This window comes from Phytophthora cinnamomi (assembly GCF_018691715.1).
Source record: "Phytophthora cinnamomi strain GKB4 chromosome Unknown Contig64, whole genome shotgun sequence".
Lineage (NCBI taxonomy): Eukaryota > Oomycota > Peronosporomycetes > Peronosporales > Peronosporaceae > Phytophthora > Phytophthora cinnamomi.
This window is the reverse complement of record NW_027150997.1, coordinates 159,630-176,775: the sequence shown is the minus strand read 5'-3', so window position 1 is coordinate 176,775 and position 17,146 is coordinate 159,630. Positions and strand designations below refer to the sequence as shown.

At 50.5% G+C, this 17,146-nt stretch overlaps 1 protein-coding gene across 2 annotated transcripts; it reads left to right on the top strand.

Moving 5' to 3' along the window:
• Nucleotides 1-1,367: 1,367 nt before the first annotated feature.
• IUM83_19361 (uncharacterized protein) lies at nt 1,368-3,477 on the top strand (the record flags this gene model as incomplete). Of its 2 annotated transcripts, XM_067944407.1 has the most annotated exons (8): nt 1,368-1,562; nt 1,682-1,959; nt 2,027-2,235; nt 2,307-2,336; nt 2,410-3,086; nt 3,175-3,203; nt 3,278-3,380; nt 3,469-3,477. In XM_067944407.1, the coding sequence occupies 8 exons, from the start codon at nt 1,368-1,370 to the stop codon at nt 3,475-3,477; spliced, it is 1,530 nt and encodes a 509-aa protein (XP_067786798.1). The 2 variants fall into 2 exon arrangements, with proteins under 2 accessions (XP_067786798.1, XP_067786799.1); XM_067944408.1 differs by having other exon boundaries at nt 2,410-3,203; nt 3,258-3,380.
• Between the last annotated feature and the right edge of the window lie 13,669 nt (nt 3,478-17,146).

The window sequence follows — 17,146 nt, the reverse complement described above, 5'->3', positions numbered from 1 at the left end:
ACCCCAGTGACTATCAAGTTAATGAGGACGGTGTCTTGAAAATCTTTGTGGCGTTGGTGAAGGATCGAGCCTTTTGTAGAGAAGGCTGGGCCATAAATGAGTCGAGTCAGCAATGGAATGTAAATACCGATCGTGAAAACCCCAAACTGCCACATGAAAGGAATTGGGAACCCCACAATCGCTGCTTCGGCGATGTAAGTCGCTAGCTGCACAACGGAAACAGCCACTGTCAGGCTGAGCTGTTGACAGAGTGAGACATTATGCCCCGGGACAAAGAGATCAATTTGCCAAGATCCAACTCCGAAGATTACGAACGTCACCAAGACATGCCGGATCCAGAACATCCAGTTCGCCTCCCACCCGTCCGATGGAGATGTCAGTGGCAGACATTCTAGCAACACAGCTGAAAGCACTGCTGGCACGGGCGTAAGTAGACAAACCAGGAAAACTCTGGTGAACGAGGTGGTTTGGGAATACTCGTGCAGGAGCTCCAGCCGTTCAATGGAGTAGGATCCCTGGTGTCCAACTTGAATATGGCTCCAGTGCATTTCGATACGACTCCATAGCGATGTTCGGCGTCGAGATTCCGGTATTGGGGCATCGCTACCGCGTCTAGCTTCCGTTGGGTTGGACACGCCGGCCATTATGAGCTATTGTTGATTAATGACCTAGTGTATCGCACTTGACCACGCGGTAAGTTTAAAATACCTTACGTGTGTTCCGCAATACTAGTTTTTGCTCAGAAACATAAAACTCGGTGCCCACAACAACTCCGACAGATTGCATCAGCTCATTTTAGATCGCTAAACACAGGCTTGCCCCAAGCGAGAGGCTATTTTTCTTTGACATCGACGCAAAATAGCGCGGTGTATTTTGAGGAATGGGCTCCAATTCATGCTAGTAAAGAGCACGCACTGTTCCAGATTCTCCGATCCGTTTATATAAAACTATCAAAGGCGCAGCAGTCAGGGTCTTACGCCTCTAAGCCTGTACCTATAAAGTTTGATGCGTCTACTCAATGGTATTAATGTGACGAGCACGATATGGCGTGGGTTGCGCCCTCGTTCATGTGGGGATGTGTAAGGACTTCGCCGCATGGACGCAGCTGACGTATCCATGTTGGCGTGGTTGCAGCAGCTTTGCCACTCAAGAACTCGTGGTTGCAGTTCGTCGACAAGCAGAGCCCAAGATGCAGTTCAATGGGCATCTGTCGTAGAGTCCGCTGTAGTTGCAGTTGCAACTGCAACCACAGCAGTAAGGGTAGCAAGTCTGAATCTCACTTTTGCATTTACCAAGCAACCAGCAAGCACATCTCGCAAGCGCGACACGGCACAAAGTTAACTTTAGTCCTTGTGGACCGCTCAAGTATGCCGAACTCGACCCAGTATGAAAGCGATGGCGACGTCATCATGTCGGCCGCTCACCAGCCTGTGTTCGAGTTCCTCCACGCCCCCAAGTTGATGGGCTGGAGCCAAGATGCACTAGTCACGTGGAAGAAGCAACGGGAGCAGTATGAAGAGTGCATACGCCAACGCTGCGTCGAGAGTGGCGAGCGTCCTGAGGTGGCGATGCGGCCAATCAAGATGGCCTTCGAGGCCCGCTCGAAACACTCTGGCTGTACGAGCTGCAAAAGCCCGTCGATGATGTGACTGACGACATGCTACACGCTTTGATCAACCAGCACGTGCAGAGTGCGAAGAACGCCCAAGTACCTGACTTGGACGCCTTTTTCAAGAGGAATTTGAACGTCGACATGTACGAGGGTGACATCGACGTGCGGGTGCTGAAATTCTTTCGCGAATTTTCCGATCTGACCGAGAAGAATGGGCTGGGTGACATCCTCGGTGTGGGTGACCCGTCCAAACCAGGGTATAGCGAAAGGATGAAGCTTCGCTGTGCTATCCGCATCGCCAATATGGAGCCTGCAGTCCTTCGGGACGAAGTGTGCTGCCACACGAAGTACGTGGACCAAGAGGCGAAGCGCAATGATTTTGTGCTGTTCCGAGCGATCAAGGAGAAAGCTCAGGCCCACGTACCACATTCTGACAAGAGATCAGAAGACCAAGACGAGTAGCGAGAAAAAGGACCGGCCTAACTCCGACAACTTGCACGGCGGCGACAGCAAGAAGAGTGGTGCTCGCCAAGCTGAACCCGGCGGTGCTCGCTCGGAGGGACCTCCCAAGAGGGCGGAGCCCAAGGCCAAGCCGCCGAGGACCGGCTGCTGGCATTGCAAGGGTGATCATTGGCTGCGTGATTGCCCGAGTGCTACTGAAGCAGACAAGGCTGCTGCTGTCGATCGCATGAAGTCGCTGCGAGAGGCCTCAAAGGCCAAGAAGGCTGGTCCAGCGTTAGCAATTGGCGAGGTGACTGTGAATGGTCTAATCGCTTTGCCCTATTGTGCTGACTCAGGCGCCACTTCCTCGTTCATCCCGCGGCAGTCACTGGAGGAGTTGATCGAGCTCGGCGCTGATGTGGAGGTGCGGCCTCTTCAAAATGACGAGGAGGTTAATGGGGCGGGAGGTGCTGTCATCGTGTGTCATGAATCGGTCAAATTGGATCTGCGCCTACAGACCGTCGCCGGCCCGGTACATCTCGCAGAGGTGGTCTGCATCGTGCTGGAAGGACCGGAGGAAGCGTTCATCCTGGGTAATGACATGCTGGTCTCGCTGGGTATCGACGTGAACGCGCAACTGTCACAACTGGCAGGTGGTCGTGTTGACGAGGATCAAGACCCTTTTGAGCCCGTCGAGCCCCGAGCAGTAAGCCCCTGTGACGTTCGTAATCTCCTGGAAGCGATGGTGACTGCAGCAGGAGACAACGGTTTCCCGCCAGATTATCTGCCAGTGCTTCTGGACCTCGTGATGGAATTCGAGGATGTGTTCCGGATTGAGCTCGGAAACGATCCACCCGCAAATGTGGAGCCGCTGCGCATTACGATTCGGGATGGAGCTCAGCCGTACCGGACACGCCCTCGCCGCTATGCACCAGCACAGAGCGATTTTCTTCAAGCACACACGCAGAAGCTTTTGGACATGGGTTTCATCAGCAGGAACCAACAGAGTCACTGGGCGTGCGCAGCAGTGCTGGTACCAAAGGCTGGCTGTCCGTCGGAATTTCGGCTGACGATTGACTTTAGGCCAGTCAATGCAGTTACTGTCCCGATTGCTGGAACAGCTCCCGATCTCGCTGCTGCAGCTCGCAGGGTACGTGGTGTCTGTGGTTTCGCGACGTTCGACATGACTAATGGCTTTACGCAGCTTCCGCTGCATCCTGACAGTCAGGAGATCATGAGCTTTGTGACGGATGATGCAGTGTTCACACCGACCCGAGTACCGCAAGTGGCGACGGATTCGGCTTTTCATTTCCATAGCCAACTGCAGGTGGTGTTTCGAGATATGCTGTACAAGAACCTACTTATCTGGATTGATGACTTACTGGTCTTTGCGTCTTCTCCGGCTGCATTTATAGATGCTTTGAGAGCGCTTTTTGGTTGTGTTCGAGCAGTGGGCTGAAGCTCAGCCCACCCAAGAGTTGTTTGTTCAAGACGGAGACTAAGTGGTGCGGGCGTTTGTTCAGCGGCGAAGGGATCAAGCATGATCCTTCGCGGGTGAGTACTCTGCAGTCACTACCTCTGCCGACTACTGCTGCCGACTTGCAGCAGTTTCTCTGCGCTGCTGGCTGGCTTCGTGATTCAATTATGAACTACAGCCGCGTCATGCAACCGCTACATATCATGCTCGAAGCCGCTTTGAAGCAGGTCGGACGGACCAAGAGATTGGCTGCAGGGTTCACGTTGCAATGGAGCGAGGACGACACTGCTGCTTTCAACCTCGCCCGCCGACTTCTATCAACGACGCAGCTCTTGTACTTTCCGGACGACTCTGCAACTGTTTGCGTCTTCAGCGACGCATCGGAGCGCGGATGGGGTCTTTTAATTTTCCAAGTTCGTGAGTGGGTTGATCCTCTGCCGGTGACAGAGCAACAACATGAACTGCTGCTATGCAAGAGCGGCGTTTTCAACGACATTGAGCAGCGGTGGAGCATCACCGAGAAGGAAGCCTTCCCGATTATTTTCGCTGCTCGCAATCTAGGCTACTTGTTGGTACGCCATGGTGGTTTCCGCCTTTACTGCGACCACAACAATTTGGTTTTCGTCTTTGCCCCAGATAAAGAAGTCAAGCGACACGCGTGTGGCAAGCTTCAGCGATGGGCACTTTCACTTACTGGTCTCAACTTTAAGGTCGAACACATAGATGGCGAAGATAATTTGTAGGCCGACTTACTTTCGCGTTGGGGACTTCCAACGACGGAGGTGGGGGTGAAGAGGCAGTGCAAGTTCGTCAGGCGCAGTTGTGCACGTGAACTGGCTAATGCTGCTGCTGCTACGGATAACAATGTGGACGTTCCGGTGGCTGAAACTGCTACAGTCGCTGACGCAGCCAGTCAGCACGTTATCAGCAGCGATGAGCCTCAGCAACTTCGGATGCGGACGGAGGAATTGATTTTCCATCATTCAAGGAGATCCGGGCTGCACAAGCGAAGCATTCCGACCGACTGCCTCGCCGCATGGAGTATGATAGTGACGGGACTGTCCTCGTGGATGATCGAGTGTGGGTGCCAACTGATGAAATGGGCATGCTATATCGCATTTTCGTGGTTAGTCATTGTGGAGTTCAAGGGCACCGTGGCCTAGAACCAATGGTGTCGACAATCGCTGCTGTGTTTTGGATCGACAACTTGGCTACACTTTGCCGGCGCTTTTTGAGTCGATGCTTGCTCGGCAAGCATGTCAAGGGTGGAAACATTATTTTCCGCCCGTGGGGGCCAACCTATAACGGTTTGTGCGAGGACGACTTTGCAGATTTCTGTGAGGGCGCTACTCCACACAAGAGTGATTGCAGCTTCGAGAGTACTCGGGTACTCTCGGAAGAGATAGGGCTTCACAGGCCCATATCTCAGTCCCTTCATGAACGTGACGACTTTAGTCACCTCGTCAATTGGATTGGTCACGATATTTGAGACCAAGTATCGTGCGCGCTGCGCGTAAGCTTGAACGTCATGCTTACCCTGCTGAAGGTCGAGGAACTCCGCCCTCGACCGGAACTCGTTTTGCGGGAGCTCAAACGCTTGTCTGAGCTCCTCTTTGAATACTTCGTACGTGCTGAAGCACGTAGGATCGGAGAGTCAGCGCCCATACGCCCAACTCCTTGCGCGTCCGCCAAGGCAGGACATGGCGAACGCGACCTTCGACAGCTGGTCGACGATGCGTCGAGCCACTATGGCTGTGTCGAGCTCGACAAGCCATCGGAGGAGAGGCTCGCCCTCTATTCCCACGTAATTGCTTACGCTCACCTTTAATGGTTGATCACGCGGTGTCGTCCCTGACGACGCCGTCACTGAGGAAGCAGCGTCACGCTGCTCCTTCATGATGAACCCCAGAGCAACACCATGTTGCTCCGTCGGCGATAGCGTACGCAGCATCGTGGCTATCGCCGCTTCTCCAATGACTGTTGACAGTCGTTGGAGGGCCTCCCACTCTGGGTCAGACAGGTGGGGGCAGTCCGCGCGTGCAACATGCGTTGCAGGCGTGTTGGAGCTCTCCATGGGCACCTCCGTGCTCATGTGGTTCTCGGCTCCGCGTTCGTACACCCTGTACGAACATCACGTAGTCGGTCGTTGGACGGACTACAAAGTGCTACCAGGTGTAGTGGGCCTACTTTGGCTCACTACTTTAGCTTACACGTTGCGCTACGTGTATGAGGAAGCGTAGGAGTTTATTAATAATCTGAATTAATTATACTTGAGTCCACAAGTATAATATAAATCAAATAAAACACCAAGTGGCTAGTTTAAGGTAAAATGAGAACTGTATTGTTTGTAAATTGATCTTCCTCCTAAAACTGCTAAAAATCGTTTATCATCTATGAAAGGGGTTGACAGCGGCTGGCTGTCAGAGCCCCGCTAATATTCATGTCTTTGATTGGTAGAAAGATGCTGCTTTCTACCAATAGGATCTTTGGGTAGGTGTGGACCACTCATTGTGGTGGCCACTTCAATGTATCCATTGGTGTGACTTACACCAAGGTGAGGAAGTATCTAAAACTTTTAACAGATATCCTATCTGTTAAAATCACAAGTGGCTTGTAGCCACTTGTGCGTGTAACCCCGTTACAGTTTGCGTCTTACTGGTAAGCGTAGACTGCACGAGGAGAAAAAGTTTCAATTGATAGTGTATTTTGCGTTTGTATGCGCACAATAGTCTACATGTCGACAGTATCCATGGCCATACGTCAGTTATTAATACAAATCTGAATTGCGCTCTGGGTACATCAAATCCGCATCCGCGCGGTACAGCCTTCAGACGTGAAAGCCGAAGTTGAGCTTCCTCTGACGGATTCATTCGGCTGGTAACGGTATCCTTGCCTTCCTCTCGCATCACGTGTTGACAACGGGAACTCACAGCTGAAGCAGCAACGAAAAATGGTAGTGCAAGAAATATGTATTGCATGTATGCAAATTACCGTAGGCTGCTCGGCTACTGGTTCTTGTTTGCCTTAGAGTAATGTAGACGTACCGTAGAACGAAGCGTTCTTTTAGCACGGCTCGAATCACTTCCGTACCCGCACCACATTGAAAAAATTCAAGATTGAAAAACGATTACGCTCGGCGTTGCTTCAACTCGTAAATACTATTTTTACGGAGTAATTACGAAATGGGTAATTGGGTACTTGGGGTTTCCATTTCGTAGAAAGTCGTAAAAATAGTATTTACGCGTTGTCGAAATTACTGGTCTAGGATTCGTTTGACGTCGCCTATCCCAGTTCTATACAAAACTGAAGTGTAATTGCACACGTCAACCCCCAACGTTTTCCCGTGCCAATGTTCATGGCATTATCGAAAAGCCAAGGATGGGGGAAGCCGTCTAGCTTCTCCGTCTATATCCGACTTTGAAGAGAAGGTCTCGGACCCGGACACCAAAGTCGCCAAGTACGAAGTCGAAGAGCGCAAGGTACATGAGACGGTCAATGACGTTGAGACCCAACTACTCTCCTTCACCACTTCGCCTCGAGCCACATGGACGCCAACCAACCTGGAGGTTAACGGCCGCCCAGTCATCAGTCTGTCGGATAGAGGTGCTGCGGAAGCTGACAGTGTTATCACTGTTGGCATTCCTTCGCCTTCCCGGGAGGAAACCGACGCTGCCGGTGAGATCACTGGTGGTGATGATGACATTCGAACCCGTTTAGTGCACACCCGATTCCCCTGGCTTGATGACTGTATGCTGTTAATGGCTGGACATCGCCGCAGAGGATGTGGTAGGCCCCTCTTCGATTGCTCGGAGCTTTCTCATGTTTCCGTCCCTAACGGTCATGAGGGGCGTATGTTCTTAATTGACCTCTTCTTCCAGAAGCGCTACTACACAAAGCGGAAAGATATGAAGGACGACCCGACCGTGCGATCAAGTCCTGGTGCATTTGCAGAGTCTTGGAGCGCGATCGTGGAAAGTATGGTAAAAGACGAAGACGGGTGGATGAGAGTGCTCGTCAACGTCAAAAGGGCGTTCATGAGCTACAACATTGAAAGCGACAAAATTCGCGTACACGAGCAGTCTGTTGCTGAAAAAGTCCCCAGCTGCGTGCTGACGGAGCAGCGTTGCCCCATGTGCTACCTGGACTCGCCAAAGGCTACTGGCGTCGTTCGAAGAGGTAAGGTCGGCAACATTTCGCCCGAGTTGGGTCGACTTGTTAAGCGACTCGGCAACCATTGGGCCTACCTGGGTCGTCTCGCCGCTGAGGGCAAGGAGCGCCGGCGAATGATGCAGACAGACGCGACGGACCACATCCCTCTTGCTCAAGTTGGTCGGTTCGAAGCAGATCAGCGAACCCGAGACATAGAAAATAATGATTTTTTCTCGGGTCTGTCTAGTCAACAAGTTCGAGGAGCTGTGGAGTCATTGATTGTTGATCGTGTCGATAATGAATTAAAACTCAGGAACCTGGAGCGAAACCTAGAGTTGATGCAAGCGCAACTCTACAAGCAGGGCGAATTTCAACGTCAACGTCATATCTAGTTATAAATTGTAAGTCGTAAACCAAACCAAATAAAGACATATATCCTGCTTCGAGAACACATTTCGTGCGCTAGTCAGAGGGTCGGTCCGCCGGGAGCTCTCACGGACAGGCTACAACTTTTGCCACACATCGTTCTCTATGTATCGCTTGGGCGCAACCAAGGAGGCAATCGAGGAGCAGAAGAAGGCCACCGTCGAGGCCATGGTGCTGAGCCCGTGGCCGAAGAGGCCCTGGCTGTTGAACTCGTGGTCAACGACATTGCCGTGGAGGTGAAGGTCACCGAGAAGCAGGAGGAGCCCCCGTCAAGCTCGTGGCCGGAGAGACTTTCGTCGAGGACGAGGTAGAGGTCGCCGAGGAGCAGAAGGTGCCACACTCGCGCACGTGGCCTGAAAGGCTGCCGTCGAGGAGCAGAAGGTGCCACACTCGCGCACGTGGCCTGAAAGGCTGCCGTCGAGGACGAGGGTGAGGTCACGGAGGAGCAGGAGGAGCCACACTCGTGCGCGTGGCCGGCGGAGAGACTGCCGTCGAGTGCGAGGTCTAGGTCACCGAGGTGCTGGATGAGGCCACGCTCGAGCGCGTAGCTGGAGAGACTGCCGTCGAGTGCGAGGTATAGGTGACTGAGGAGTAGGAAGAGTCACCGTTGATCCTGTGGCTGGAGAGACTGCCGTCGAGGGCGAGATTGAGGTCGCGGAGGAACAGCAGACTCCATACTCGAGCGCGTGGTGGGCGAGACCGCCGTCGAAATTGAGGTCGAGGTCACCGAGGTCATAGAACAAGAAAATCGACGCGGAGTAGCCAATAGCGACGTACTCGGTGTAGATATCAGTATCTATCTCGGCCGCACTTGACGACGCCAAATCGCAAACTCAAGAGAATGTTGCATAGCATTTGGACAAACTGTACACTCTCGTGGGAGCGCTTTGTACCGCTGAGAAATCGTCCATTGCAAACACATCCCATCTCGACGCGGAGTGAAATTTCAGCGAAAATCATGCTGAAAATAGCGTTAGCTGCGGTGTTGGTGCTAAGCAACCCAAAAGAATAATTATTGCTTGGATATCAATTAAACTGGTTCGAACGCCTGCCAACACGCACATTATCCTGGGGTTGTGCACACGTTTCGTGAGAACGTAGTGGTTAGCCAGCTATTCGATATCACTATTTAGAAGTACGCCGCCGATATAAAATAGCGTTAGTGCTGTAGGTTTGATGGCGTCCGAAGCGAACGGCAAAACGCTGCGGGTCCTTTACCAGCTCTGCGGTAACAATACGGATTCTGTCCGATAGGCAACACAGGGCTCGTCATGAAACTAAGGAGCATTTTATTTACGCGTCCTCTGTAAAAACTCGATCAACAATTTGAGTGTGTCCTGCGCAGCCACCTACTTCGACGAATTCGCTGTCGGCTTCGTATGTGTACAAACGCTATTGGCAGAAGTGACGGTATGGCACTAGATGTAAGTTTCCCAAAGCACCAGTGCGTGATAGCGCTGGGCTGGTGTGTAGATTTTGCATTTTCGGGGGGGGGGGGAACCGTTGTGCATTCAAATGTTTGAAGATGTGTCCTCTTCAGTTGATGACATTCACGATCTTGACAAGTTTCTACTTAGAAAATGCATGACAGCGAGATACCTCGGTACTCTCAGGTCTTATCATTGATCGAGTCTCTTCATAATAGTGTCCTGCAGCAGGATACCTGCTTGGCGCGAACTCGTTAGCCGACATGGTATCCCAGGCGATGAAGGGGGGCAACGGCAGCAGCGACGCTAGTGTTGAGGGGTAGTATTGCAATAGTATTGCAAACAAACCAGGTATTGTAGTACTTACTGCAGGACTGGAGAGTAGTTGCAGTAGATATTGCGTGCTTTTTACTTTTTTACAATACCCAGCAATGTATTTTTGACCATCACTGCTCAGTACAATTAGGTCTTATTATTGATTGAGTCTCTTTATAATAGTGACTGTCCTACAGCAGGATTCCTGTTTGGCGATCGTACGTCTCTACATCCAGAGCCTGCGGGTAATCGGGGCTCACCTCCAGGCCGGTGGACCCAGCCATGGTGTCCCCATCCAGCCAATTCGCCTTGATGGGAAAACTGTACCAAGTCACATGAAAGCCCCCGCTTCTTCCTCGCTTGGTGACGCCACCTCCGCGAGGATGTGCCAACCCCGGCAACACCTATGCGATTGTCTCGAGCAATTGAGTTGGTGGTTGGGGCTTGTCGTCGCGCAGTGGGAGATTTGTTTCGCGACGGCAGGTCGAGTTCTCGGTCGACATGTACAGCCCCACGAACCACTGTAGACGCAGCGAGACCTGCGTCGAGACATTGTCCACGCGCTCGTACATGGGGAATTTGTCCAAAAGTGCTTGAGGTAGAAGATGAGCGTGTAGAACTAGACTACCGGTAGTGAGGGCCGACGCGCCCGTGAAGTCGACGAGGTCGAGAAAGTGGACGCGCAGGAAGATGGAGGCGACCTCCAGCAGCGCCAACATGCACAGACGCAGCACGTTGAGCTTGCCGTGGTACTCGACGAACTCGTTCTCGCACTTGACCACCACCTGGAGGTTGTCCGTCTAGTTGCACTCGAAGTCCGGGTCGCCGGGGACGCGACGGGGACGGATGATAGCTTCTCGACGATCTCGACGCCTTGCTCCTGGTCGACCGCGGGCGCGTCCTTGTGCGTGCCCAATACGGACCACTCCGCCATGAAGAACGGGGGCATGACGATGGTCAAGAAGGCGATCACAATGTGCACGTGCATGAAGATGTAGGCCACGATGACAGCGCCGCTGTTGGGGACGAAGCCCAGCGCGGACGTCGCGTACGGGTCAGATGTGTTGGCCGCCGAGAAGAGCAGGTTACCAGAGATTTGATAGCCTTCGGAAGCGTACCCCGCGAAGTCGATGGCCAGGAACAACACGGTGCCGACGCCCATGCTGACGATGATGATGCACGGCATCCGCTCCGGCTGCAAGTGCTGGCGCTGCAGGTTGGGGATCCCAACGGTGGCGCCGTAGGCCAAAGCGAGTAGCACGGGCATACCTCCCGCTACCGTCGGCCGCAGCTAGCCCCGCGCGTCGCTAGAGGCGGTAACAGTGGTTGAAGGTTCCATCGCCAACTCCGCGGCGTGCGTCGGGTCGTCCTGGTCGTTGCGGTACAGCTTCACATTGAAAACTAATTACTGGAATAATGAATAAGCCAATAATGACATCAACACACTAGAACACCCGTATAACTACATAATATGCAATATCAAATATTAACACAAGTCTTCCAGTACGCGATCCGTGAGTGGTTGTTACAACAACCACACAGTGCCACACAATACTTATCCGCATTACCATGTTCCTCACTCATCTACAACGGCGAGGACTTCCTCGAGGCCATCGTGTCAGCCTTAGCTGTAGGCCGTCAGTTTCGAAGTGAGGGGGACTGCAGTGGCGGCGCCACGCGTCCTCCTCCTCCTCTTACAACCCTCGGCAGGTTGTGTGTGGTGCACACAAGTAGGTGACCTGTACTTTTCCTATTGACTAATTTAATAATATATTTAGACCCAATTAGAGTGCATCATATCTTCCCATCATAACGACATCATAATACTCCCACTAAAAGTTCTGGCCATCTTCTTAAGACAGCTGTTAGCCAATCCTTTGTTTACCTAAGATTACTTTATTTACTTGATTTCTTAGGTCATATGGCATTACAGCGTCCTCTTTCATACTTTTATTTACAGATTTCACGAATTTATTAGGACGGCTGGGATCTGCATCGTAACTTACCCATTAGAAATAAATTTCTAATACTTTTCTCACAGAGCCAGAAAAACATTTTTTTGGTTCATATGATCGTTCACTATATGACAATATTTCGGCATATCACAAGATGTGATTACAGCCAAAACATACGTCAATTCTGAAAATTGTAATTCTGAAACCCCACTTTTCATATGGCTTCCTGGATTTCTTATGACTTCTGCCTATTACTTAATTGCTTCTGGGGCTCGCATTGGCCTCCTTGTTGGCCTATCAAGCTCACCACTCTCCTCACTTTCAATTTTGCCTTAAAGTTTCGGTTCGACTTTGCGCCTATGGCCGTAATTAAACCTTCGGGGGGCTAGGACAAACATGGTTAAAAAGCCCAGGAGCAATCCTGTGGCACCACCATCCAGAGGCCGAGGCGCGAGCGTGGCACAGTTCCTATTCGCCGCATAACCTCGGCTGCGGTCAACGGTGGCTCTGGCTGTGCTTGGACCAATTCATATTGGTTCGTCCGAGTCTAGTCTTTAACCAAAAGCTTAAGCAATTGAGAGTCTTAATAATACGATAACGTTGCGTCTTATTGTTTAGTCTTATCGCATAAGCCTTTGTCCTTTACTTGGCCTTGGCTCAAAAGTATCTTTGCACTTCAACTTGAAGCCGACTGGCTTGAACTTGACCACATGGTGGATCTTAAAGACATACCAGCGAAAGATCGCAGACCCGATGGTTTCTCACAATCAAGTGATACCAAAAAGATCGCAAGTCACGAGTTACTCATGCTATGTTGCCGTGGTAAGGGTAGGCTTAGGTCCTTAACCCCCATGAGGTTCCTCAGCTTCTCAATTTGAGTTTGAGGCAGTGCCTTGGTGAGGGCATCTGCAACCATATCATTTGTACTGCAGTATGTTACTACTATTCTTCCATCGTCATGTACTTCTCTCGCATAAAGCCCATTAATATCAATGTGTTTTGTGGAAGCATGGTTAGCTGGGTCCTTTATTATATCAATTGCTCCTTTATTACCACACCAGCATACTATCGGTTGGTTTTGCTTAAAGCCCAGTTCCTCCAGTAGGTACCACAACCATTCGCTCTCTTTTATTCACTCACTTGCTGCTATTAATTCAGTTTGTGCTGTGTGGAGACTGACTGTATCTTGCCTCGAACTTTTCCATGTAATACAGGCATCGGCCATAATACTCGCATACCCAGTCACTGACGTTCGATTCTCATTAGCATTCGCGAAGCTCGCGTCTGTGTATAGCTCATATAATACTTCTTTACTTTTTCCGTCGAATATGAGGCCATACGTCGACGTTCCTTTCAGATACTTTAGTACTCTCTGTGCTGCCCTGTAGTGAGTTTTGTTATAACAGGACAGGAACTTACTTAGTTCTCTGGCTGCGTTTGCAATACCAGGGCGCGTACCACGGACTAGATACATCAAAGACCCCACAAGCCCCCCTATAATCAAATGGCTGAGCTGCTATTTGCTCTGGACTCATACTAACTTCCTTTTCGAGGACTATACTTTTGGCTTGAGGTGTTGGCTCTGCTACACTCTCAGTCATATTAAACTTCTGTAGTAAGTCCATAATATACTTGTGTTGGGACATAGTGAGAATTTTGTTTTTCGAATCTCTTTTTATCTCCATTTTGAGGAGGTAGTGGATCTCGCCTAGATCTTTCATAGTAAATCGTGAGGCAAGTTTGGCTTTCACCTTATTCATAAGTATCATATTACTTGCAGCGATAGTAATATCATCTACGTATACGCATATGAGTAGTATATGTTTCTCTCCTTTTACCTCCCACTTTTGCCGGTGCAAACAGTACTCCTTTTTGCACCGGGAAAACCTTAATTGAAGTAAGAACTTATTGAGAAGCGCATACCAGATGCGTGGTGCCTGTTTGAGTCCGTAAAGGCTCTTCTTTAGCTTACACACTGTTGAAGCGTTCCCATGCCGAAATCCGTGAGGTTGTTGCATATATATATCCTCAAATAAGGTCCCATTGACGAATGCAGTGGACACATCCATTTGATGGACATACAAGTCCTGTATAGTTGCTATGGCTAAGAACAATCTCTGCGACACATACCGAGCCACTGGAGAGAAGATCTCATCATAGTCAATCCCATATATTTGTGTATTACCTCTGACGACAAGTCGTGCCTTAAAACGATCAATTGTACCGTCAGGGTTGTATTTTACGTCAAAAACCCAATGACAGCCGAGTACCTTTCGGCCTTTAGGTAGCGGGACGAGCTCCCAAGTTCCATTTTTAACTAGTGCCCGGTACTCAACTAATAACGCCTCCTCCCACTCTTTGGCATGAGATCCCTGCCTTGCCTCTTTGAGCGATCTCGGAATTGGTATTAGCTTAATGCTCCGCGTGACCGTGTTAATTGCCACCACGTAGTCTTTTAGCCGAGAATTAGCCGTCCATTTTCGACGGGGCCGTGGAATTGGGGTTACGCCTTCATTAGCCTCCACATCTCCCACTGTCCCCGTTCTCATTGAGGGCAATGGCGACTCCTCTGTTCGTCTGTGCTTTGCTGGAGCGTGTGCAACCGCATCCCGTGTCCTCTTACCTAGCCCACACACCTCGTTTATGGTTTCTTGACTGACCTCAACGGTTCCCGATGGAAACGACTTGGCGATTAGGCCTGCAGTAGACGTGACGTCAAACCTGACGTCTCGGGCTATGAGGTATTTATTCTCTTTCACATCAAGAAGTCGGTATCCTTTGTAGATGTCAGAGAGCCCGAGTAGTTTACACTCGACTGCTCTATCGCTAAGCTTTTGGTTAGCTCGTTTAGATTTTGGAATATGAGCGTAGCAGGTACTACCCCATATTTTCAAGCTTAACCCACTGGGCTTTTTCCCATATAGCGCTTCATACGGTGTTTTACCCTTTACTCTAGCTGTTGGTACTCGATTGACTACGGATGTCATATACATCAACGCCTCTGGCCACCACTTTGCAGCCATACCAGATCCTACCAAGGCACACCTAACGTTACCCATAACGGTCTGATGTGCTCATTCGGCTGAGCCATTCTCTTCTTGGGATTCAACATTTGACTGTTGGAATATCAGGCCCTTCTTAGTACAGCACTTTTTCACAACTGTATTGAGAATTTCTGTACCACCATCCGTCCTTATCCTATTGACGCTATATGGAAGTTGCTTTTCTAGTTGTGTAATGACAGTTGTTAATTTTGCTCCCACCTCCTTCAATGATTTCATCACAAAATACCATTTATAGGCAGTGGCGTCGTCCACAACGACCAGGGCATACTTAAAACCTGATGTGCCATATAAACCAAGGGTTTTTATCTTTCATAATGAGTCCATATGAAGTGTATGCAGTGGTTCAGTTGCTTTTGCCCCTATCATGTTTCGGTATGCCATCCGACGAGATTTAGCCAGTGCACATGTGCATCAAAAGAAGGCTATCGTTGCCATGTCCTTTCGTTCGAGACAGGGCGCACCGTCAATTACTGCACTGGACAAGATGCTCATCAACCGGTCCTTTCCAACATGACCTAGTCGCAAGTGCCATTCTTTCATTGCGTTATGAATGAACTTGGAGTTAATACTTTTAGCCGATAGTACTTTAGTACTATCTCCCACTCTTTTACTGGGGAGGTAGTACACCTCGTCTACTGCTACTGTAGCAAATACGAACCGTTTATTCTTATCCAGAAAATATAGGTACTCCCCGCTAGTATCCTGAATGTGCCAATATCCCTGCGTTGCAAGGTAATATGCACTTAACAAATTGCTACTACACTCCTTATCAAAGGCAACATTCTTTATTGAGATATCACTGTAATACCCTTTTGGTTTGAGTATACTAAATCTCACCGTACCTTGTAGCGTACTCAATGCGGTACCCCGGTTTCCGTACTCAAATATGTGAGGTTGGCCTCGTCCAAGACTACTGAACCAGTGTCAGCTTGGGCTTACGGCGTGTCCTGCGCCAGTATCGACAACCCACAGATCATCAGTTACCTCTAATTCCTTTAACATAGATAAGTACCTTCCATAATGTTTCCTTACCTCAGCATCGATGTCCATTGGGTTGAACACCTTGTCCTCAGTTTCTTCGCCTTCACTCACCGGAACATTCTCTTCAAACGCAAATGCGTCCTCAATCGCCTTTGCCAGTTGTTGGTCGTAGGCGTGGGCTTCCGCCGTCGTCATCTCCGAGCCCTTTTCACTGGCTGCTTTCTTCTTCGGAGTGGGTCCCCTCTTCACCGCCATCAAAATTTTCTTCTTCGCACTCGGAGCAGCCCGGATGTTCGAGCGGAACAACGCTCCACCCGGTCTCTTCAGATCGTGATCTTTCGCCATAGTCAGGCAGTCCTTCTTACGATGACCGTCCTCAAAGCAGTAGAAGCAGCTGCCAGGCTCAGCACTCGTCGCTTCAACTTGGTTGCGCTTCTTCCCCGTGAATTTCTTCGCCACATTGATTATGATGGGAGGCTTCTTTTCCATGAGCATGTTGATTTCCTTCTTGGAGCGATCACCAAAGACGTGTTGCAAGCTTATTCCGACATTTTCGATGGAAAACCATTCCGCCTTCATGCTAATGGAGCTTCCCCAAACTCGCTGGGCAGCTGAGACAGCACCTCCATGCACATCCAGTATTCCGTCACAATCCCCTTGCCGACCAATCCCGTCATCTTCCGGTTCATGTCGTTGTGGAGCTGCTTCAACTGGGCGAATAGGGTCCCCAAGTCACTCCAGTTCGAGGCGATAATCCGATCCCACTTTCGGCGTAGCTCGATTACTCTTCCAGCGTCCCCAACCCCATACGTCTTCTCCAGCAGCTTCCAGATGTCACAGGGCCTCATGCTGGACACCGGGTTTGGAAGTCCCGAGAGGAACATGTTGGTCACCGATTGGTTGAGTAGGTTCAGCATGGCCGAGTTAGCCCTAGGCCAATCCTGGCGGCGCCAACGCAACTCCTTTGCCTCTTCCCTTGTGGTGGCTTCACCGACCGTAATGATCGGTTCTTCCGGATGTCCATCCAGGAAGTCGACCATCGACACAGAGGCGGGGCTTTCGTCCTTTCCAAAAAGCCCGCGCTCGTAGATTTGGTCCTGTTTCTTAATGTAGGTAAGGAACTTGTCCTTCCACATGGTGTACTCCCCTTCCTTATTGTTCCCCATGAACTTCTCCAGCCCAAGGGTTGGAGCGCCCCCATTGCGACCAGAGCTCATAATGCGTGGAGATCTTGAGTACGTATCTGAAATGTCAGCCTTAGCTGTAGGCCGTCAGTTTCGAAGTGAGGGGGGACTGCA